General features: G+C 44.7%; 1 protein-coding gene across 1 annotated transcript in view; it reads right to left on the reverse strand.

The window, feature by feature from the left end:
• Positions 1-484: 484 nt before the first annotated feature.
• TM7SF3 (transmembrane 7 superfamily member 3) overlaps positions 485-23,124 on the reverse strand; it is a 32,890-nt gene continuing 10,250 nt past the window's right edge. The window contains exons 2-12 of the mRNA XM_024214195.3: positions 16,750-16,904; positions 14,914-15,064; positions 13,705-13,825; positions 11,501-11,672; positions 10,059-10,236; positions 8,933-9,019; positions 8,337-8,417; positions 7,387-7,539; positions 5,658-5,755; positions 3,900-4,062; positions 485-3,025 (exon numbers count right to left, since the gene is read on the reverse strand). Of these exons, the coding sequence (XP_024069963.2) occupies positions 2,763-3,025; positions 3,900-4,062; positions 5,658-5,755; positions 7,387-7,539; positions 8,337-8,417; positions 8,933-9,019; positions 10,059-10,236; positions 11,501-11,672; positions 13,705-13,825; positions 14,914-15,064; positions 16,750-16,904 (1,622 nt within the window). The 3' untranslated portion in view covers positions 485-2,762. The remainder of the gene's footprint in view (positions 3,026-3,899; positions 4,063-5,657; positions 5,756-7,386; positions 7,540-8,336; positions 8,418-8,932; positions 9,020-10,058; positions 10,237-11,500; positions 11,673-13,704; positions 13,826-14,913; positions 15,065-16,749; positions 16,905-23,124) is intronic.

Here is a 23,124-nt window from a genome sequence, read left to right on the forward strand (position 1 = left end):
AGTGCTGAGGATAGAGTTACAAAAACCACTGCAAAAGGATATTTCTCAGAGCACTCAAGTGGATTAGAAAAAGCTTTGTTCAAAATTCAAGAGGATGGTCACAGTTAAGGCTGTGACTGGGACACAGGAGATCTGATTTTCATTCCCATCCCTGCCAATATTTTCCTGTGTGACCTTGGGCAAGTTGCTTAATCAATTTCCTCAATGTGTAAAATATGGCTATAGTTTTCTTTCTCCAAATCTTTGATTATGGTGTAAGGTCTTTGGGACAGGGACTCTGAGCACAATGTGGCCCAGATCTCAGAAGGGAACTCAAGATTTTACTGTACAAAAGATAAAATGAAGCCTCCATACTCACCTTTTGAATGTCTCCACAAGAGACTTACAGAACAGACAAAAGGTGTTTCCACAGATTGGTTTTGATCATGTTTGTACAAAAGGTGGTAAAACCCTCTACAAGAGCAGACTTCAATTCCATGTACTCTTAAAAAAATCTTTATTATAAAAGATAGGAACAAATGCAACTCATTTTCTCTTTCACAATGTTAATCATGGCAATTATAAAAACAAGGTAAACATATATAAGGGTAGTTTCATATCCAAGTTAAGTGTTTGCTACTGTGGCCATCAGATGTGGCAAAGTTACTCAGTATCATCAGTGCTATGAAAGGTAGTCAGTGAGCATCAGTCCAGTAGATGATGAGAAACAGGTTTTCCTTGAGACACTTGAAAGACAGCATGTTCAGGACTATATCTTCAACTGGTGTAAGTCAACATAGTTCTATTGATTTCATTTGAGCTATGCTATAATCTGGCCCTTGTGTTTTAGCTCCCACAATGAATGACTGATTTAAGATTAAGTTAAATCAGCCTTTGAAGAAACTGTGAAACTATGCCACATCTTTACTAATTTTCACCCCATAATGAACATTTTAAAAATTAGCTTAAGTAGTATTAAAATGGTCTGAAGTATCAAGATTTCAAGGGAAGGCTTCTTCTTCTTGTTAAGGTTGTGGTCCACTCATGCCATCAGATGTTTTGCAGCTTTCAAAAGCTATAGTTAAAAAACTCGATTCTTTTACCACTTTGTAATTCAAGGTGGTATCCCATATTGAAAGAATTTCAGTTTAGCCATCAAGTTGCACTGGTAAGTTTAGTATTTTACTATTTGTTAGTGGTTGTTCTAATACAAAGTTGAAGAGCATTACAACAAAGCAAGAGAGGTCAATGCTGTTTGCTGCCTAGGAGTTAGAGGTATACAAGTGGGGGTGATGAGGGAAGAGGAAGGAGGTACAACTGCCTGCATAAGCTAGATCAGGACTTGGGAGGTATGGACTTTATCCCCACATACACACGCAAGGGAAAGGACTGCATTTGGAGGCCGGGGAGGAGGAGCTGGAGGAAAGCTTGGATTTGTGGTTTTACTGAGTGATCCAAACTAAGCCACTCTTGTTCACTTCTCCAGCAGTGATTAAAAAGAAAAGGACACTAGCTCTCGGGAATATGAAGGGTGGTCTGGTAACTCCTTTCACACACAGTGTGCTAACTGGAGTGTCAGAGAAGTGTATGTATTACCAACCAGCAAGGCTTCAGGTTGATGCTTTACCTGCAGTATACTCTTCCTATCCTCAACCCAAAAGGGGAGGGGAGGGAAAAGCACGGATTAAGAGGCAGGGTTAGTGTTTTGAGCAAGCTCAAAAAAATCTGAATTTAAATACAGAAGTGCTGAATTTGAGGTTATTCTTCTATGAAGAGCTAACAATCAATTCTCAGGAATTGAAACTATTTACAAAGTACAGTAGCCGAAACAAGGAGGCCATTAGCCCTTAGGTGTTCCTAGTTTAAAGAAGCAATTAGGGAAGCTAAAGCAAGGGAGGGGACTCTCTTGTGTTTGATCATCTCTTACAATTTACAACTCCAGCTTTGCCTCACTGCTTCTTGTAGTTCTCAGGGCAACTCTTCAAGCAGAGACCAGACAAGCAGCTTGGTACCGAAAGGACATCATCTGACCCCACAGATAGTTTAAAAGGGAGGGTGAAAAGGAGCCTTCTTATTCTATCTCTGAGGCAGAGTCCAGTTGCTGAACACACAGGAATACAAATATTAATCCAGTGCAATTAAAACACAAGTACAGTTTGTGATATTCAGTAATAGACCTATTAAAAACCATTACTGTGTTCAGAGATGTAGGTTTCGTACCAATATTGAAGGTTTAATAGTTGTGAAGACACTGCAGTTAGGATACTTCAATATCTAGTCTGTCTTTAGTATTTCTTCCCTTGTATGTTCAGCATAGGATGCTCATGTCTGGTGAGAATCAAGGTGGTCTCTTGAAAATCCATTACAAGATACAAGGGAAGAGTTTTGACATTGCACATATTTAAATCACAAGTTACCTTCTCAGGCTTTTGTTTTTAGACTTCACATACCTAAACATTTCCAACAAACACAAGACTCACAAAGAGAAACACCTTAGTCATTGCACTCAAATATACTCCACCCTTAGTGCAAGGTCTCTGCAGGAACCAGAAGTTTTTACAGCAGGACAAATGGGCCACTGAGAAAGAGCACAGGACAGCATTCAGCGTATCAGCTAGATAAAGGTTTGTCTTCAACGTCCAGCATACACTGTAGCTTTGTTAAGCGGGATTAGGTCATAAGAACACCAAGTCAGCATTGCTGGACAGATGCTGGTCATCAACACCTCAGTTTAGATGCTTAGAGCCCTTTTGAGTAGCTATCAATGTGCACCATTTGGTTAATTACAGAAGCAATGGAGTTCTTTCCCCAGCTGGCTGCTCTTTTCGGAAGAACTCCTTGATCTGCGATAGTTTGTTATGGATCCTCTCTCTCAGAGGAGGGATGTGGTGGCTAGGATCCAGGATGTTAGTAATCCTGCGCTCCCTTTCTCGCTTCCAGATACGATAAGGGTGTGGTGGGAAGGGTATCTCACGTCTCTCTCGGCGAAGCTGCACCATTATTCCACCGACTGCCAGCATCCCCCATACTGCCAAGATGATTAAATCTATAGGGGAATAGGAAGCCATTCATTCAAACAGTATCAGAAGGAAGGGATTTTCCACTCCAGCGACGTTGCTTTTGTGGGGGGAAAGGTCAGACTCAGATTTAGATGCTGATTTGCATACTGACATGGCTTGGAGCAAACTGTCAGAGGGGAATGGAAAATACAGGGCTGGGTACCTACTACACACACAGTATGTTTGTAGAGGGAGAGGGGGCTCTTGTAGTTGAAGTACAGGACTGAGTTAAACTTACAACTCCAGCTTTGCCTCACTATTTTTTATAGGACTCTGGGCAACTCACTTAAACTCCGTTTCTACATCTATAAATGGGGGATCATTTGTCTCAAGCATGTTGTGGTGATTAAGATTTTTTTTTTTTTTTTTTTAAAAAGTGAAGATTAGCATGTGGGGAGAAAGTTTCCAAAACCAGTTCTTAATCATTAAATGGACACCTTCGCCTTGGCACGATCCAGGCATTTGTTACAGGATTCACACTGGGTAAAAGTTAGCCTCTCTTAAAATCGGATTGGAATTTGGGATTTTACAGAAGCCCAGAGCCTTTAGTTGCATCTGGAAGCCATGTACTTCAGCCTATCCTTGCCAAGTAGCCTGGAGCTGCTCTAAAGAAAGTTGCAAAACCCACCTCCTCACCCATTCATTTACATTCAAGAAAAGCCCCAAAAAAATCCCTCAGTAGAAAGGAAGAGAGAGAACACAGTCATCTTAATGCATGGGAGGTGCTCACATACCACAAGGCAGAAGCCATGGAAGTACCAGATAGCTATGGCTCTGGAACAAGTAGCTCTTCTCAGTAAGAGCTTCAGAGTCATTTTACTTACTTAGTGGTTTGTGAAGAGACAAAACCTAATTACTCACCATTTGTTTGGAAGGGCACATTGGTGTAAGCTTGGCTGAAATCGTCATTCAGAACCCTCCTGAGTAGGTCCAATGTGATGTAGGCGAGGCTTGTGTACAGGTAACAAGCAATAGCTAAGATGACTGAATAAGAGCCTATTATGCCACAGGCCAATATGTTCAGCTACAAAGACAGAAAGGTCAGATCTTTCAGTAGCCAGCTAAAGAACATGCTCTTTTTACCTTTTCTATACCGACAGCACAGGGAGAATTCTTTTTTTAACCTTGTCTTCCCTCCTGCATTCCCCATTTTTATTTGTTTCAAAACACTTGTTGCAGCTTGTTTCAGTGTACGCAGCACGTGTAGACATACCCGAGTTTGTTATTAAATTTGCTAGATCAGAGCTGTAAAGCAACGGCAGCTTGAGCTGTACAAGCCCGACCGGGACCCTAGATGTGTACTCTAGTGCAGTGTTTTTCAAAGTTTGGGTGGGTCGTGGCATGTAAGGCAGTGGGTCACCCAGGGACCCTAGCGGCTCTAGTCAGCACCTACCTGTTCCGACACCGCACTGCACCCCAGAAGTGGCCAGCAGCGGGTCCGGCTTCTAGGCAGGGGGGGCCACAGGGCTTCGCGCACTGCCCCGGCCCCGAGCACTGGCTCCGCACTCCCGGCCAATGGGAGCTGGGGGGGGGGGGAGGGGCGGTGCCCTTGGGCAAGAGCTGCGCAGAGCTGCTTGCGTGCCTCTACCTAGCAGCCAGACCTTCTGCTGCCCATTTCTGGGGCACAGCACTGTCTGTGGTGCCAGGACAGGCGGGAAGCCTGCCTCTGCACCCCGGTTGTGCCGCTGACCAGGAGCCACTAGAGGCAAGTCCACGCCCGAACCCCACGTCCTAACCCTTGCCCCAGCCCTGAGCCCACCCCCAACCCAGAACCCCTTCCTGCACCCCAAACCCCTCATCCTCAGCCCCATCCCAGAACCTGCACCTCCAGCCCAGAGCCCTAACCCCCTCCCGCACCCCAACCGAAGTGGGTCACGACACCGTTTTAATGGGGTCCCCAGGACTGGCTTACACTTGCTGGGCCTGGGGCCAAATCCAAAGCCCAAGCCCAACTGCCCTGGGCTGAAGCTGAAGCCCGAGGGCTTCAGCCCTGGGTGGCGGGGCTCAGGTTGCAAGCCCCCTCTTGGGGCTGAAGTGCTTGGGCTTAGACTTTGGGCCCCCGCCCCCACCCGGTGGTGACTGGGCTTTGACTTTGGCCCCCTACCTGGGGCAGCAGGGCTCAAGCTCAGGCTTTGGTCCTCCTTCCAGGGGTCGTGTAGTAATAAGGGATCATAGTGCAATGAAGTTTGAGAACCTTTGCTCTAGGGGCTAGCCCATGCTGCCATGGCTTCATTGCTATTGTCTGAGCTAGTCGAATCAAAGCTAATTCGGGTATGCCCACATGTGCTGCAGTGACACCTCCGATTGCAGTGTAGACATACCCTTAAAGATTAGAGTCTCTTCAGGACTGGTTTTTGTGTGTCTGTACTGTACCCAGCACAACGGGGTCCCCATGCAAACAAAATATGCCACAAATTATGTATTTAACACACAAGAGAGGAGCAGGCTCTAAAGGTTTCAGAGAGTCAGGACTCTTTGGAGAGCTGCACAAGGCTCTTTGATTACATCCCTCAGCAAACCTCTTCCTCTACCAAAAATTTTAGAGGAGTATGTTGTTTTCAGAGATACACATATGCTCAACCGTTGTAGAAAGTGAAGCCAGGTAGTGCAAATACTTACAATTCTTGGACAGCCAACAAAGACTATTGGCACCATCAATGCTATGCAGGAAAAGGTCACCCAAAACACAGCATCATCACGAAAAACCTTGTAGTCTCCTGTGGAGAGACACCACATTGTGAATCAGCCACAAGTAAGACTTCATGTGTAAATGGAGTTGATTTTGCAAAGTAAAGGACCACAACACTTGATAATATTTTAAGACTAGAGTCTCATTCCAATATACAGGGAGTTCTGGGAATACGTTCCCAGAGTACTGTGAGGTGAAATCGTGTAGTTACATATGGGCAGCAGGACAGATCAGCCACTGAATTTCTTCCTTTCCATTTCTGTCCATTGTGTTATACAAAATCGACATCTTCATCATCTGTGGTCCATCGCAACAGTCAGTGACCAGTCTGCTGGGTTTACTGTAACTACTGTACCATAAATGTACACAGTAGAACTGATCCAAAAGTGAAAAAGTTGGTGAAAAAATTTGCAAAAAATCATGTTAATATCTGAAATGTCAACAAGAGATTTAGAAAAAATTCTTAAGATTCCAAGCGGTTCTCGAGCACAGTTTTACACACAAATGAGAGACTGTCTTACTGACTAGATGGGCTTACAATCCAAGGCCCCAGTCTCACAAGCTCTGCATGGGCAGATCCCTGTACCAGTTTGGAATGCCACTAGACTTCAACAGAGGTCTGCACACAGACACTGATCCTGCAATAATCTAAGTCACGCACTAGTGAACTCTTTCATACAGTTCATTTAACCTAACCGAAAACCTACAGCTTGGAGCTGTCCCTTCTCCCAATTGGATCTTTGGCTTGAGGGTTTATGCTAGCTGGAGAGAGAGAAAAAAAAGAGAGCCGATCAATTTTGAGTTCAGTATTGCCATGGCACAGCAAGATGAATGCAGTCTCTGGAGATATAGAGAAGGAAGTGCTGACACCACTATCCCAGAAGTACTTGAGTTCAATAGCCTAGCTGTACAAACAGCCTTTTAAGTAGTGTCTTTTTTAAGATGCCCTAGGGGGAACAGCAGCCGCACCTGTTAGTGAAGTCAGAATAGACACTGAAGAGCACATTGGTACAGCTAGGAGTAAAACTCCTCCCTCCAGGACATGACTGTGCACAAGGCTTTTTGTTTGTATTTTAATCTCCCAACACTCAAACCAGATAAGGAGCAGCTCTCACAACAACATCTTCAAGCACAGTCCCTTCCCCAAGTTACAGGCTTGTAGACTCTTCGTTGGTGCAACCTGAATCAGTTTGGGGGGAAGGGAGAAGCAAGAATGGATCTACGTGCACAGGAACAGAAATCTAATTTAAATACCAAGCACTCTGGGGGGAGCCCCAACATATTCAAATACAAAGTCATTTGCGGTCTGCCACATCTTAGGGGATCTGTTTTTTTTTTTTTTTTTAAAAGCTCCTATTATAAACAGCATTCTGCCCATGTGCAACAACACTCATCGCTTCAAAAGTACTGCAGACACACTACATAATCCTCCCAACCATTCGGAAGTACATAATTAGTTAACACCTATTTTAATGCTCCAGTCACTTGCCACAGATCAGCCAGCATCCTCTCCAGAAGCCCAGTCTCAAGCTGCACAGGTAGCAAGACATCAGAATCTACTTCAGAAGCCAGCCCCCACCCCAGTAGTTTGGTGTCACTGCAGCAGTACAGTCTCTGAATGACTATTCAGACAGTAACAGAAAATGCTACAAGGCATACCTAGTGGAGTGAAGAAGATCACTGATGAGAAGAAGAATCCCAGCACAAGTCCAACAATCGACATACAGAGAAGGACAAAGCCAAATCTCCACCAATAAGCAACCAAGAGAAGCCCTCCAACGAGTCCAGCTACTGCTGTCAGAATCAGACAAACTGTAAAAGAGAATGGGGGGACGGGGTGTGGTAAGAAAGCATGTCCAAGATGTCAAATTCCTGTAAAAAACAGTTTTGGTAAGGTCCTAAAAGATCGCAGTTGTTGAGCTGGTATGCAATGCTACTTCAATTATATAAGTTTATTAAGTCTACCCTTATCTGATGAAACCCAAATGTTAATGAAGCCATTAAAATTGGCTATAGCCATGGGTACCTGTTGAAATGCCTTCTGACACCGATCAGAATACCAGAGAGTCAGTATGAGACAACAGAAGTATTTCTGGATTTTGTACGGTCATTGCAATAAGAGTGCCAAGCTCATGCCTTAACCACAAGACCATCCCTTCTTACTGCAATGACAGTGGAGGAAGAGGCACAATACAACTTCACTACTTTCTAAAATAATGGCCTTCCTCTAGTATCCAAATCCAACCAGTTTAACCTCTGCCATCCTACAGTTCACTCTAAATCAAAAGTAGTAGATCATGAGCCAGCAGTTACTCTGGGCTTTTCGATACTATTGGGACAATCTGTATTATGGCTCAGGAAAGTGATCCAGCTTTTTAATTTTAAGGATGGCACAGTCACATGTTAATTCATCATAACAAAATCTTGTTGGCCTTGTTTGTGTCCGGACAACTTTTACTTCTATCAAAGAGCCATGATCCAGTCCCAACGGATTTCAATGGGACATTGTCATTGACCCCAATCTTGCACGCGCTCTCTCGCTTTCTCACACACACACACACACACACACACACACACACACACACACACACACGTTTGTCCTTACTTACCATCATAGCTAAGGGAGGTTATTCTAGCAAATAATACAAAGAAAATGAAGCCCATGACAATGAAGCCCATGTAGAACAAATCTAAAAAAATAAAGAGAAAAAAATAGTTTGATATGCTCTCTGACAATTTTCCATTCTAAGCCTACTTTTATGTACAGTTAAAAAGACATCTATTCTCCAGGAAATGAGATTTTCGTTATAAAGATGTAGTTTGCATAGAGTAAATAACCAAACAGCACAGGCCCACCCAAATGTCTGGCACTGGTAAATAAAGTTAGCTCACTTCTTCAAAACTCAGCTAGTCTATGATAAGTCTGCCCTGTCCCCTCCAGCTAGTTTTAGCTTCCTGTTCTGTGACATCTATGGCCAGTTTCTCACCAACTGCAGATACAAGTTTTCAGTCCATAATAAAATTGTGGGATCAAGAACAGGGGGTCCCCTCCCATAACACTTACAGCAAACCTCATTAAACAGGAGATACATGTGGGATCAAGAGTGAGGATTATGCAGATTAAGCTTGTTCAATCTACAGCCAGGAAGCCCTATTACATTCAAAACAAAGACAGCCACACCTCAGCCCCCACAATATGCAGTACCTGTTTTCCAGAACCTGTGACCAAAGAAGCAAATAAAGAGACCAAGAACAGCAAAAGTGGTGAAGAATATTTTGGTGGAGAGTCTTCCTATAAGGAAACAAAAAATAAAGTTGGGCGTGCATATACACACACAGATGTGAATAAGGTAACGAGCCATGGCCACATATGCTTTCACTGTAGACACTATGGGTATCGACAGCTCCTACGCATGAGTACTGCATGAGCTGAAGGAGCATCTCCTTTAACAGAACAGGGTTTGGAACTACTGGACAGTTCCAATTCCATCCCACAGAGGGTAGTAGTTCCTTCCCATTCTAATATCAATGCAGGAGTGGGGCTCCAAAGAGTAGAGCCTGAAATAGAGCCAGATTTTCCTGTCCCCATATATCAGGCAGGCGTAACATGCTATAAGCATTGGAATGACAGCTCGGCTTCCCTCCCTCACAATAATCCCCCATGCCTCCCATTCACTTTGTACAGGTGTAAGCAACTTCGTGTGCTGCAAGGAAGCGGCAAATCAGGCACTACACTTTCCTGCTGTCGACACTCACTTGTGCAGTTATGGTCAGAAAGGCAGTTATGTAAAAAATAATGTCACCTTCTTACTCAAGAGATTAATTCACTGCATGCAGAGTCATATTTCAACAGCTTGGTGACAAGATACACTTCATACTTTTTTTATTCCCTTTTGCACTACCATGTTAACACAACTATTGGAGAGAGCTGGGTCCTATTCTAATCCATATGCCATATTCATTAGCCAATGAATTTCATTTGCTGCATCCTTCTTACTGGTGGTGCACGAGATTAAGAATACAGCTTGGGCAGGCAGTTAAAGTGTAGATGCTATACCTGCACTTATGTACTTGACAAGTTAGATCTGGGGTCACTGAAAGAAGCTAGGGAAACTCCCTATCATAGAATCACTTCTCATGCTAGTAACACACTAAAATGCCATAAAGTTGGCAGTTTCTTGCTCTGCGTTAGATATTCTCCAAAGCTGCTGACAAATGCAGAAGCCCAAGCCCAGGTTTGAGCACGTTAAATAGAACAACTCACACTGAAAGCACAAGTGAAAAAAAAAAAAAAAAAAAAAAAACCCACCATACAGGTCTACTGGACTTACTGAGAGAGAAACAATTATCCACGAGGGCAGTGAGGCTACAGGCATAGGTATGAACAGGTACATATGCAGCAGAGGTATTCCAAAGTGGATCCCACACAATGACATTATAGATCACTCCTTGTCCAGGCAGTGAGGAGAAGTGGACATTGGTCTTTTCGTCAGTTGTTAAGGAAACCAGCTGAAAAAACAAACATTTGTCACTGTTGATAAATACTCTTGTCATTTTACAAAGGGCTCTGCCCCTTTCCATCACGCCTGGGGCGCATGCCATCCAACCAGGATGCCTTGGTAAGCCTATCTAAGAAAGTTCCAAGGTTAATCATGTTGGGTATTGACTCTGGAACAGTGTTTAAAGATCTAGAGGCAGAGTTAAGTAAATGTGGGATGTAATCCCAGAGTCATCTGTGTGCCAAAGTTTCATTGACTTCAGTGGGAATTCTGCCTATTAAGAGCCAGTTCACACAAGCCGTCGCTCAGTATTGCCAATCCAACCCAAAATTCATGGATCAGACTCTACATCTACCCCTCAGGCCAAAAATATCCTCCCCCCCCCCCGAGATTTTTAACACCAAATCATGAATTGCATTTTTTTGGCCTGCATTTGATCCCCCTTCTGCAATTTTAGTAGGAAGCGACCCGCTCCCAATTTGGGAGAGAGCTAAGGGTCAAAAATTCAGCCTTGAATAAATATGAAAGTGCAGCCACACTGTTCACAGGGAGCTCTACTTCCCCTGTCTTGTCCCCTGCGATGTGGAGAGCTGTCATTCTATCCCGCTCTAATCCTCTCCCTAGCTAGACAGGAGTGTGCTAGTCACATTCTCCCTCTGTGCTCCCCAGTCTCCTGCAAGCCCCCTACATTCACTTGCTCCCACCCCACATTTCCTCCTCAGCCGAGGGATAGAGTGGACATGTTGCTGGGGCCAGCCTGTGGCCTCAGCACCATTGCTAAAAAGGAGACATGGTGGCCATATTGGCTAAGGCTAAACTTCAAGATTGAAGGCAGAAATCAGATTTTTGATCATTCTTAAATTTGTATTGAGACTCACGATAAAAGTTAAAAATAAATAAATAAATAAATAAAGTCACAAGGCAAATATAATCAAACTCCACAGGAAGTTAGAACCCAATTTCCAGGTAGCTCCCTACACCAAAGCTCTCTAACAGAGCATCAGTTTAGAAGTTTTCCCATTATCAGAATGGGCCAGGTAGCTGATCATACCCCTGAAGGCAAGGCATATATACAGCAATTTCTGACAGTTAATAGCTCTACAAGATAACCATTTCACAGATGTCACACTCCACAAGTAGAGGTCAATAGTTGTGGTGTTATGACATGGAACAGAACCCAGAGGGAACATAGCATCCTGGTGTTACAACACTGCAACTGTTTCACTCCTTCCCCCCCACATTCCTTTGTTGGCAATCCAAAAGGCCAAACTTACTCTAATGCCATTAGCTCGGACACTCTGCACGTCAGACATCTTTCGCAGGTGGTTCAGGAGTGCAGTTTCCGAGAGATCATTCTCTGGTAAGAAATACTGATAGATATCATAGCGCAGTCGCCATCTAGAGTTCTGGCCTGTCCCTGAATCACACGAGGGAGGGTTGGCACCTCTGGAATTAGACAAACAAAAGTTTATACTAGCCACATGCCCAAACCAAGAGTCCTGATCTTAGATTTGCATCGATAATTGGCAGAAGCAGAACTCCAGATCTGAACACTGATATTTCAACATCCAGATCCAAGTCTGGGCTTCGGGATTTGGCTCTTTCTAAAGAAGTTCAGGCTCAGAGTTTAGATTTCAATCTGTCTTCAAGCTATACATGCAGGTTGTAAAATCTTCTGGGAAAGAGAATGTTTTACTTTGCATTTCTAAAGCACATTCAACAGACCTTGCCATTATAGCTAATGCTTAACATAAGCCATTGCAAGGAAATATAACACAGATTTTCCAAGTTGTCATTTAAATTGTCACAACAGCCAGACAGACATTAGGAGAGAATTCACATTTTTTCCCCTCAAGTAGGTTAAAATGCAGAACAGATCAACCTTAGAATCCATCCAACAACGTAGAGCTTTAGGGCTTGTCTACACTGGCACTTTACAGCGCTGCAACTTTCTCGCTCAGGGGTGTGAAAAAACACACTCCTGAGCGCTGCAAGTGTCAGTGCTGTAAAGCGCCAGTGTAGACAGTGCACCAGTGCTGGGAGCTGCGTTCCCAGCTACTTTTAACATTGCCAGTGAAGACGTGCCCTTAGAAAAGCCCTTCCTTAGAAAGAGTTTCTGCTTTGACAAAGGCACAAATTCCATCTGGCCTTATATCCTTCCCCACCCTCTGCCAACAGCCATCTATCATGATGCATTACACTATACAGAAGATTAGGACTGCAGGTGATAAGCAGTAAGATTAGATAAGACTTCCAGACAAGGATCCTGCTATCATGGTAATAGAACAGGGGTGGGCAAACTTTTTGGCCTGAGGGCCACATCGGGGAATAGAAATTGTATGGTGGGCCATGAATGCTCACAAAACTGGGGCTGGGGTGCAGGAGGAGGTGAGGGCTCTGGTTGGGGGTGCATGCTCTGGGGTGGTGATGAGGAGTTCGGGGTATAGGAGGGTGCTCTGGGCTGGGACCGAGGGGTTCGGAGGGTGGGAGGGGATCAGGGCTGGGATAGAGGTGTGGGAAGGGGTGCAGATTCCAGCTGGGAATGTGGGCTCTGGGGATGAGAGGTTTAGGGTGCAGGAGGGTGGTCCGAGCTGGGATCGAGGGGTTCGGTGGGCGGAAGAGGGAATCGGGGCTGGGGCAGGGGGTTGGGACACGGGGAGAGGCTCAGGGGTGCAGGCTCCATGCAGAGCTTACCTCAAGCGGCTCCCAGAAGCAGTGGCATGTCCCTTCTCTGGCTCCTATGCGGAGGCGCAGCCAGGCGGCTCTGCGCGCCGCCCCGTCTGCAGGCACAGCTCCCATTGGAGCACGTAGGAGCCGGAGCGGGGCCATGCCATGGCTTCCGGGAGCCGTGCAGTGCGGCCCCCGGCCCTGCACCCCAGCTGGAGCGCCGGAGCAGGGCCGAGCTGCGTGGTGCAGCCCCTGAGCCAGCGCCCCGGCCAGAGTGGGGTTGAGCCGCATGGTGTGGCCCCTGACCCAGCGCCCCGGCTGGAGCGCAGCAAGCCCCAAACCCCACTCCCCAGCGGGAGCTTGCGGGCTGGCTTAAAACGGCTCGCAGGCCAGATCCGGCCTGTGGGCCATAGTTGCCCACCCCTGTAATAGAATGAAGGGGGAAAAAAAAAAAACAGTAGTACAGAATCGTTTCTAGAACGGAACAGATGTTTTCCGATGAAGAATCATTAGTCCCAATAACTGTGTATTCTTCACCAGGGTAAACATCAGAAATGTTAGGTAGTATAGCTTCTCTCACAATCTATGGATCGTCTCCTCACCCCATTTCCTCTTTCCCTCACAAAATTAACCTATTTTGAGGATCAGCTATGCATCTCCCCTCATTTGCGGTCTAGTTCTTTTGCTATATGCAAAATTGTCTCTTGCTAAGAGAGAGAAACAACCTTTCCAGCAGGATAATATTGTTTATTAAGCATTTCCAGCTCTGCACAAATGCAATACAAGGAAGGCTATTTGTTAAGTTACACACCTGGCATATCCCAAGTTTGCAGGGGCAAACTTGATGCGTGTGTCAATTAAGTTATACTCTAAATAAATATTGGGATCAACTTCCAAGTTAAATTCCAGATTGCAGCCTCCAGGGATAGGATCTAAAAACAAACAAAATAAGACAGTTAGGCCTGGTCTACACTAACCCCCCAATTCGAACTAAGGTACGCAACTTCAGCTACGTGAATAACGTAGCTGAAGTCGACGTACCTTAGTTCGAACTTACCGCGGTCCAGACGCGGCAGGCAGGCTTCCCCGTCGACTCCGCGTACTCCTCGCGCCGAGCAGGATTACCGGAGTCGACGGCGAGCACTTCTGGGTTCGATTTATCGCGTCCAGACAAGACGCGATAAATCGAACCCAGAAGTTTGATTGCCTGCCGCCGAACCAGCGCGGTAAGTATAGACAAGCCCTTAGATGTAGCAAATCTTCCTCTCCCTCATGCAGCATTCTCAGCAGTGCAATGGAATGAAGCTATAGTTCGCTTTTGTTGTATTTATTATTAGGGCCTCATTTGGTATGTACCAACAGGCATAGTCCATTCTCCAAAGATCTTGAAATCTAGAGTCCTGATCCTACAGGTATATACATGCAAATAAGTCACATGGACTCACCTTAACTGATTACTCTCATTACAGTTGGTATGGAAACACCCATTTTTTCACATCCTCTGTGTGTGTATATATATATATATATATATATATATATATATATACACACACATACATACACACACACACACACACACACACACACACACCTTCCTACTGTATTTTCCACTGCATGCATCCAATGAAGTGGGTTTTAGCCCATGAAAGCTTATCCTCAAATAAATGTGTTAGTTTTTAAGGTGCCACAAGTACACCTTGTTCTTTTTGGACTTCAGTGAAACTCTGACTAGTCTTAAACATGGGAATAAATGTTTGCAGGACTGGGGCTCTAGACTAGCAAAGCCTGTACAGCCAGCTCCAAGATAGCAATTGCTTTAATGTTAGATCTCAGTACAATCAATCAGTTGATTAAATGCTGAACCCAGATTTGGCATCCATTCCCCAGTAAGCGTCAGGACTTCTGGTGTGTTTAGTGCAAGCTCTATATATCACTGGGCAACAAATATGGCCCTCCAGAGAAAAGAGCTGTAGTTTAACTCTGTTATCCCAGAACAGAATGAGAGGGAAAGAAAATTTACCTCTCTCAGAATAAGCAAAAGAAACGGCTGTGCTCAACACTTGGCTGGCATCTGGAGACTGCAGGTACCACGTACACACACTCTGCTGGGGCCGAAGGATGGAAACTAACCCTTTGTCCACTCCAGTTCCTGAGCTATTTGCAGAGGAATTCTGAAAACAAACAGATAAAACCCAAGCACACTTCAGCAAAGCAGTAGGTTTTTGCAGTGACAGACACACAGAAAGCTCGTTCCTGAAGGCACACATTACCTGGGGCATGCATCCCATTGCCAGCAATTAGATCATTGCATACTCCAGACAAGTCAGCCAGCCACAGGCTTTTTTATTTTATTTTATCTTTATTCCTTTAAGAGGCAATATCGTTTAGTTTGGGCTCAAAATATGACACTGGAGTGATTAGTCTGAGGCAATGTTCTCAGTCTTCTAAGTACCTATGTTGCATTTGTGATTGTTTACATTGATCATTCTGTTTATTTTTTTTAAATTATTATTATTTTCTTTATTTAGGACCTACACAAAAAGCAATGCTTTATGCAGTTACCTCTGCAGCAATAGTTTAGTACTACTGAATATTCCAGAAAAGCGAGTGGGTTAAAGCATTGGGAGAAGAAACTTGCACAGCCACCACCTCCACCAATCACAAGTTCCCTAATTTTGTCCCAAATACCCTGTGAGTGAGTCCTTGCTGAAATGCCCATGAAAGTTTTGCTTAGGAGAATGGGGTCAGTCACAGGAAAGCTACCTAATGGTACAGAGATTATACTGAAGAAGATACATTTTGTCCCACCAACTAATTACATCCTCATTGCAACAGAATTAGATTACACTGTCCATTGCTACTGTTGCTGAACTGAGCCTAGAGTTCAGCAGCAAGAATGTTTATGCTTCATTAGAAGGGGGGGGGGGGGAATCATGTTTGTGAAAGAAAAACAGAGAATGAATTTGAGCTTTTAAGAGCATTTCTCCCCCTCATCCCACACACTAAGGCTTGGTCTACACTTACCCCCAAGTTGAAGTAAGGTACGCAAATTCAGCTACGTGAATAACGTAGCTGAATTCGACATACCTTACTTCGAACTTACCGCGGTTCAGACGCGGTCCACACGCGGCAGGCAGGCTCCCCGTCGACTCCGCGGTACTCCTCTCGTTGAGCTGGAGTACCGCAGTCGACGGCGAGCACTTCCTGGTTCGATTTATCGCGTCCAGACCAGACGCGATAAATCGAACCAGGAAGTTCGATTTCCAGCCGCCGAACTAGCGGCTAAGTATAGACCAGCCCTAAAGTTAAACAAAAATAAATCCAGAAGCGGCTATTAGGGGAACAAAACAAAAAAGCCATACACAAAATTTTAAGAAGGGCCCTATAACATCCACACCTATAAATATGAATTGCAACAGCCAAAGATTTGTATCCTAGTGGAGACCACTAAGTGGGGAACTGGTATATTGATGTCAGTCCTAGGTCAAATATGAGATGTTCCAGCAGGTTTCAAAGGTCATGTGACAGAACCACAATTAAAGCTTCAGAGCAGTTTGCAGCCAACTGCTCATTCATTCAGAATCCCAATATACAAAATGGCTCCATGTTTTTTGTGAGACATAAGCTACAAGAAAGTTGAATAGACATGAGAAAGATTCTTAGTTCTAAAGTCTGGGAGCTAGACTAAAACATTAAAAACATATGCATGGTTCATGCAGTTTCATTCCCCCCCGCCCCTCCAACATAAAATTTATCCTTACCCCAGAGTGTTTTTCTAATCTTCCTCTTCTAATGGTGAGTACCATTAGTTAATGTGAACACAATGGAGGAATTTGGATTCCAACTTCATACATACCTTATCAAAAGAGATGGTTACATTTTTTTGGTGGGAATGTACTTGAAAAATAATGACAGTCACGTTGCTTGCAATATTCCTTATTACAGCTTCCACTGGGATGGTCTTGTTAAGTAGCACATTTCTGAACTTGTCCAAAGAGAGTTCAAGAAGACCTGTATTAAATAAATATCCAACAATCAAAAAAGTTATGTTGGTATCTTTGAAAGGGAGGGGAGGAAGGAGATAGATGTAATGAGTTTAAAGATTTACGGGGTCCAAAATTAATTATCTGGAGACAAAGCAGAATTTGGTACAAAAAATAAATAAAATTAAATTAAAAAAAAATTAAATTCACATCACAACACCACAGACCATAAAAAGATCTGCTTCTCCAGAAGAAAGCCATAATGAGCGTTTAAGCCTGGGACCCACAATGAGTGTACATCAGAGGGGCTGTCCTCACTAAAATCTTACATTGTGCAGAACTGAGTTAGCCGACAATGCTGGCCATGCCTGAACTGACTGCAAACAAGGCAAACGGCATTCGGTATGGAATAAATATGATGAGTTGAGTCAGCTGACATGATGCCGAATGCCACTTTCCCTTGTCTACTGGCATAACTCACTGGTCAGTGCACTATCCTCACAATATAGTCTTTAGACATATCAGGAGGAATCCAGAGCCTGCTGAACTCAATGGCAAAACATCCAGAATTCACCCAAGATTTCCTAGTGAAGACACGCCCAGCCACTTTAGAGAAGTTTAACATTTTCCCTTGGTGCACGTTGATCTTTGAATTCTGCATTGATGGCACAATAAGTCTTTAAGTGAGGAGATCTGATAAAAGTTAATTCATTCAAAGAGAAGTTTGGGGGCTGAAGCCAGGGTAGTTTCCCTTAAATAATGCAGTCTTGCTGGAGTATGATCCTTAAACACCCTCTGCATTAGTTTAAGAGCCACACTGTGACACCCAGCATACAGATGATGAGAATTAACATATTAACTAGTTATTCGGGTTCTGCAAGAAAGCCTAATTAGTGCCAGTAGCTGAGAGGAAAAACAAAAACAAAAACAAAACAAACAAAAAAATCTACATAAAAGACCTCAAAATCCATTTGTCCCGTAGTTAAAGAAGCTCATTTTTTGTAATCAGTGGGTCTTCTGTTTTTGTTTTTAATAGCTTCTTTCAGATATATGGTTAGGTCTCTATCAGCCCCAGTCTACACTACAAGCTTATGCCAGTAGAACTACACTGCTCAGGGGTGTGGATTTTCTATACCCCGAGTGATGTAGTTACACCGACCTAACCCCTGGTGTAGACAGCTCTATGTCGATGGGAGGGCTTCTCCCGTTGACACAGCTACCACCTCTTGAGGAGATGGAGTATTTACACCAATGGGAGAAACTCTCCCATCGGCGTAGGGAGCGTCTTCACTAAGCACTACAGCAGTGCAGCTGCAGTGCTGTAAGTGTAGACAAGCCTTCAGTTTTAAACCAAGAGGCACAATTCATGCTAAATTCTCTTTGCCCCCAACCAGTAGTCTAGCTAGCAGAGAACTTACCAGGCATAAAAACCATACGTGAGCTACTTCCTCAGCAGAACAACTCTTATCATGGAGTAAATGCTGACACAGATGTTGCCTATTATTCCATGCCTCTGTTAGATGGACTGGATTTGCTTTGAGGACAATCAGTGCTGCTGCTTCCCTTCTCCAATCCCCTCACAGAATATGCAGCGGTCAGGTGCCCTTTTAAACCCTCAAGAGGATACTGTAAAGTTAGCAACACTGAAGGTATGAGACTTGGGAGGACTGCAGTAGCAGGAACCACAGCCAGACTGAATTATATGCACAGGAATTCAGAACTATCAAAAGAAAACGTTATCCTTACACAAGATTTACATGTTACGTCACTGGCTTCTAAGGCCTGGTCTATGGGGGAGGTGGGGGGGACGATCTAAGTTACGCAACTTCAGCTACGTGAATAACGTAGCTGAAGTTGACATACTTAGATCTACTTACCGCAGTGTCTTCACTGTGGTAAGTCGACGGCTGACGCTCTCCCGTCGACTTCGCCTGTGCCTCTCACTCCGGTGGAATACCGTAGACAACGGGAGAGCGCTCGGCGGTCAAATTATCACATCTAGTTTAGACGCGATAAATCGACCCCCGCTGGATTGATCGCTACTCGTGGATCCAGCGGGTAATGTAGACATGCCCTAAAAAACAGCTGTCTCTATAGCAGTGGTCGGTAACCTTTCAGAAGTGGTGTGCCGAGTCTTCATTTATTCACTCTAATTTAAGGTTTCGCATGCCAGTAATACTTTTTAATATTTTTAGAAGGTCTCTTTCTATAAAAGTCTATAATATATAAATAAACTATTGTTGTAAAGTAAATAAGGTTTTTAAAATGTTTAAGAAGCTTCATTTAAAATTAAATTAAAATGCAGAGCCCCCCAGACTGGTGGCCAGGACCCAGGCAGTCTGAGTGCCACTGAAAATCAGCTCGCATGCTGCCTTTGGTACGCATGCCATCGATTGCCTACCCCTGCTCTATAGTATGCTTTCAGATGGTCCTGTTCATTGCAACAATAGCCCCATTTACGGTTTTAGTTTTTACTTCATACAACACAGGCCTTACACTAAGACTGCAAGGAATGCATTTTCTCCCCCCATCTCAACCTTCACTAAGACCTTGTCTACACTAAAGTGTTTTGTTTACAAAAGTCAGCTTTCGTTGACAAAAAACAGTGGAGGTGTACACTACAATGCTCCTCCTGCTGATTTAACTCTCCTGCTATGCCAACAAAATAAAGCCACCTCGAGGAGAGGTGTAGGGCTTTTTGCAGCAAAAGTTAGATTGACGCAGTGTCAGTGTAGACACTGCACTTGGTTATGTCGCCATAAATGGCCTTTGGGAGGTGTCTCACAATGCCCATCCTGACCGCTCTGGTCTGCAGATAAAACTCCACTGCCCTACACCCAGGTACACAGGCATCCGCCCCTCCCGCTTTAAAGGGACAGGAATTTTTGAAATGCCACTTCCTGTTTGCTCGGCATGGAGAGCTCACATTGCCTCTTTCCAGCTGACCATAGCAGCTCCACACACTAAATGATCTCCTGCATGGAGTACACTAGAGTAGTTGGATCTGCTGGCTCTGTAGGGAGGGGAGGTTGTACAGTCCCAGCTCCGCGCCAGTCATAAAAACTTCTACACCTATGGGCAGATTTCCATGGCATGTTGGATAAGGGCTATGAACGGGACATGCATCAGTGCTGTGCGAAGATAAAGAAGCTGAGGCAAGCATACCAGAAGGCAAGGGAGTCAAACTGTCACTGGTGCTGCACTGAAGACCTGCCGCTTCTACAAGGAGCTGGATGCCATCCTCGGCGGTGATCCCATCTCCACCACCAAGAGCCCCATGGATACTTCAGGGGGGTTGGAGATAGCGGCCAGCGGACTCAACCCCGAGGACGAAGTGGTGGACAAAGAAGTGGAGTTGGAGGATGAGATAGGACAAGCAATAGGGTCATCTGGTAGCGTGTCAAGCCAGGAACACTTCTTAACCCCAAAGGGTTCGAGCCAGTCCCAGCACTCTGGCGTGCTTGATGCAGGAGAGGGGAGCTCTGGTAAGTGCTCATTTTGAGTTGATACTGCTCAGTTACATGAGGCAGAGCTGTCCTTTATTTTGTTATATGCTAGAAGTGAGTTAAGGGATAGAAATGTACAAAACGAGCTGTGTTTGTGTCTGCTTCACATTCCCTTGTGCAGCTTTGCAGTGGAGACCCTGCGGAACACACTGAGATTTCACGGGAATCCTTCAGAGAGAGATCTAGGGAACTTTCCTGGAGGTACTTGCCAATCCTCTGCTGAAGGTTCCTTGGCAGAGCTGCTTTGTTCCTTCCCCCGTTGTAGGTAACTTTTCCTCGCTAATCAGTAATCACATAGGGACCAGGTCTGAAGCCGCACATGTGCGGGAGATGCATCCTTGCTTACCCTCAGGAGTGAGATATCGGCTTCAATTACCCCCGCCTGTGCAAAATGGTGGCAGAATTGACAATATTTTCCGTAGTCGCTTGCAGTGATCCCTTTAAAAGCCACCTAGACCTTTTGCCCCATCTTGAAACTCCCCACCCCACCCAGGCCGAACTCACCACGTTTAGGGTGTTCGCCGAGCTGTGGGCTTGCCAAGGGACAGTGAGAAAGAGGTGTATTTTACTATTATGATTCAATGCTGTAAGTGCTCTAACAATCGTGCCTCTGTTTATTGTTTCTTGCGCTTCTGGAGATGTGGCCTTCAGGGGAACCCCCTACACACCGGCGAAGTGCCTCTGCCAGATAAGGAAGTGACCCAGGAGGAGCAAGGAGGACAAGTTTTGGGGAGGTGCTCCAATCCTCTGATGCCACAGATCAAGAACACAGGTTGGGGAGACAATTAATGAACGATTAAGATAGATAGCCAGGAGAGGAAGCTGGGCCAGGAGGGAATTTTAGTGGGCCAGGAGGGAATTTTAGTGGGCCAGGAACGGATGATAAAAGTGATGGAAGACCAAACGGAGATGTTGAAGTCCCTAACTGTGCTGCAGGCAGAACACCTGTGTGCTCCCCCACCCCACCCCACGGCCCATACAGAACAGCTTGCCATGCCCTCCCCAAACTCCTCCCACACATTCCTTGCATCTTCCTGGTCCATTGCAGTACCCTGTTCACTCTACCCCTTCCAAAAAGAAAGCTGGATTTACCCACAGCTACGAGAGCCTCCATCACGAGAGTGTTCCTCTCAGTGGTAGGTCCCTTTCAACTAAGCGTTTTCTGTGCATTATTTATTGCTGTTTAATAAAAAAAATACTCAAAGATAATCAATTTTTTTTTGTCTCCTACACACAGTGGTTGCTGCAGGAATTAATACACTGGCACATTTACAGACTACAAATCACAGCTAGGAAGCAATCCCCCATGGTGGACTTCCCGACTCCAAACTGATTCATGACCAACCGGTAGCAATCTGGAGCTGTCAGCTTCCACACAGCAATCGCCATGCGCTTCTCCACCGAGAGGGCAGCTCTCATTTTGGTGTCCTTGTGCCACAGTGCTAGGGTGTGCTCTGCACACAGTTCCAGGAAGGTGTCTTTGTGGATCCAAGAGTTCTGCAGCCACTGCTCATCATCCCAGGTGTGAATAAAGACGCGATCCCACCACCGTGTGCAGCTGCTCCATGAATGCCAAAAGTAATCTGGTATTGTTTCTTTCCATGGCACACAGCAGGGCAGGCATGACAGATTCCTGTTCAGATTTGAAGCTCATAAGATAATGCAGGATCAGCTGTATTGTTCTTTATAACACTGACCACAACAGTAGAGAGCAATGCAGGATCCACGCTTTCAGGTGGAGATGGCGGGCACAGAGTAACCAGGGACTGTTGAAAAATGGCACGAAATGTAGTCGGAAGCCCATGGAATGATGGGACAGAAAAAGCTGCATCATGGGATGTTGAGCCTGAACCTATGATGCACTGTGATCCACTTTGCCTTCCCACAACTCCTAGCTGCAGAAGGTGCAGTGTAGCACAGACTGATAGTTACCCACAGTCCACTGCTCTCACTGTTGATGCTACAGCAGAAACTGAACAGGCTCTGCTGACAAAAGGAGTGTTGTGTGAACATGCACAAGCAACCTAATTAGAGCAGTTTATGATAATCAGCGTAACTTGTGTCAACCTCTCTCTCTAATGGAGACATAGTCTAAGAAGTTGCAACTTTAAAGTAACTACCATTTACCATAACAGACCTAAAACAAAAACAGACCTAAAAGTGGCAATTCTTCAACAAAAAGACTTCATAAACAGACCAACGTGAAGCTGGAGAACTGGAATTAATTAGCAAACTAGATACCATCAGATTAGGCCTGAATAAAGACTGGGAGTGGTTGGGTCATTACAAAACCTAAACTTAATTTCCCCAATACTAATTTTTCCCTACTGTTACTCACACCTTCTTGTCAACTGTCTGTAATGGGCCACTCTCTTACCACTTCAAAAGTTATTTTTCCTCCCTTGGTATCCTGCTATTACTTGATTTCATCTTGTTAGATGGACTTCACACTTGGTAAAGCAACCCCCATCCTTTCATGTATTTATACCTGCTCCTGTATTTTTCACTTCATGCATCTGATGAAGTGGGTTTTAGCCCACGAAAGCTTATGCCCAAATAAATTTGTTAGTCTCTAAGGTGCCACAAGGACTCCTCATTGTTTTTGCTGATACAGACTAACACAGCTACCGCTCTGAAAACTGTTACCATTTACCATAGGTGGGTTTTTTTTGTTTGTTTTTTAAAACACTCATTAACACTTTTAATACATAAAAAAAAATAGAGACGAGTTTCGGGGGGGGG

Source organism: Terrapene carolina, unplaced genomic scaffold (genome assembly GCF_002925995.2).
Source record: "Terrapene carolina triunguis isolate 2854851 unplaced genomic scaffold, T_m_triunguis-2.0 Scaffold112, whole genome shotgun sequence".
NCBI lineage: Eukaryota > Metazoa > Chordata > Testudines > Emydidae > Terrapene > Terrapene triunguis.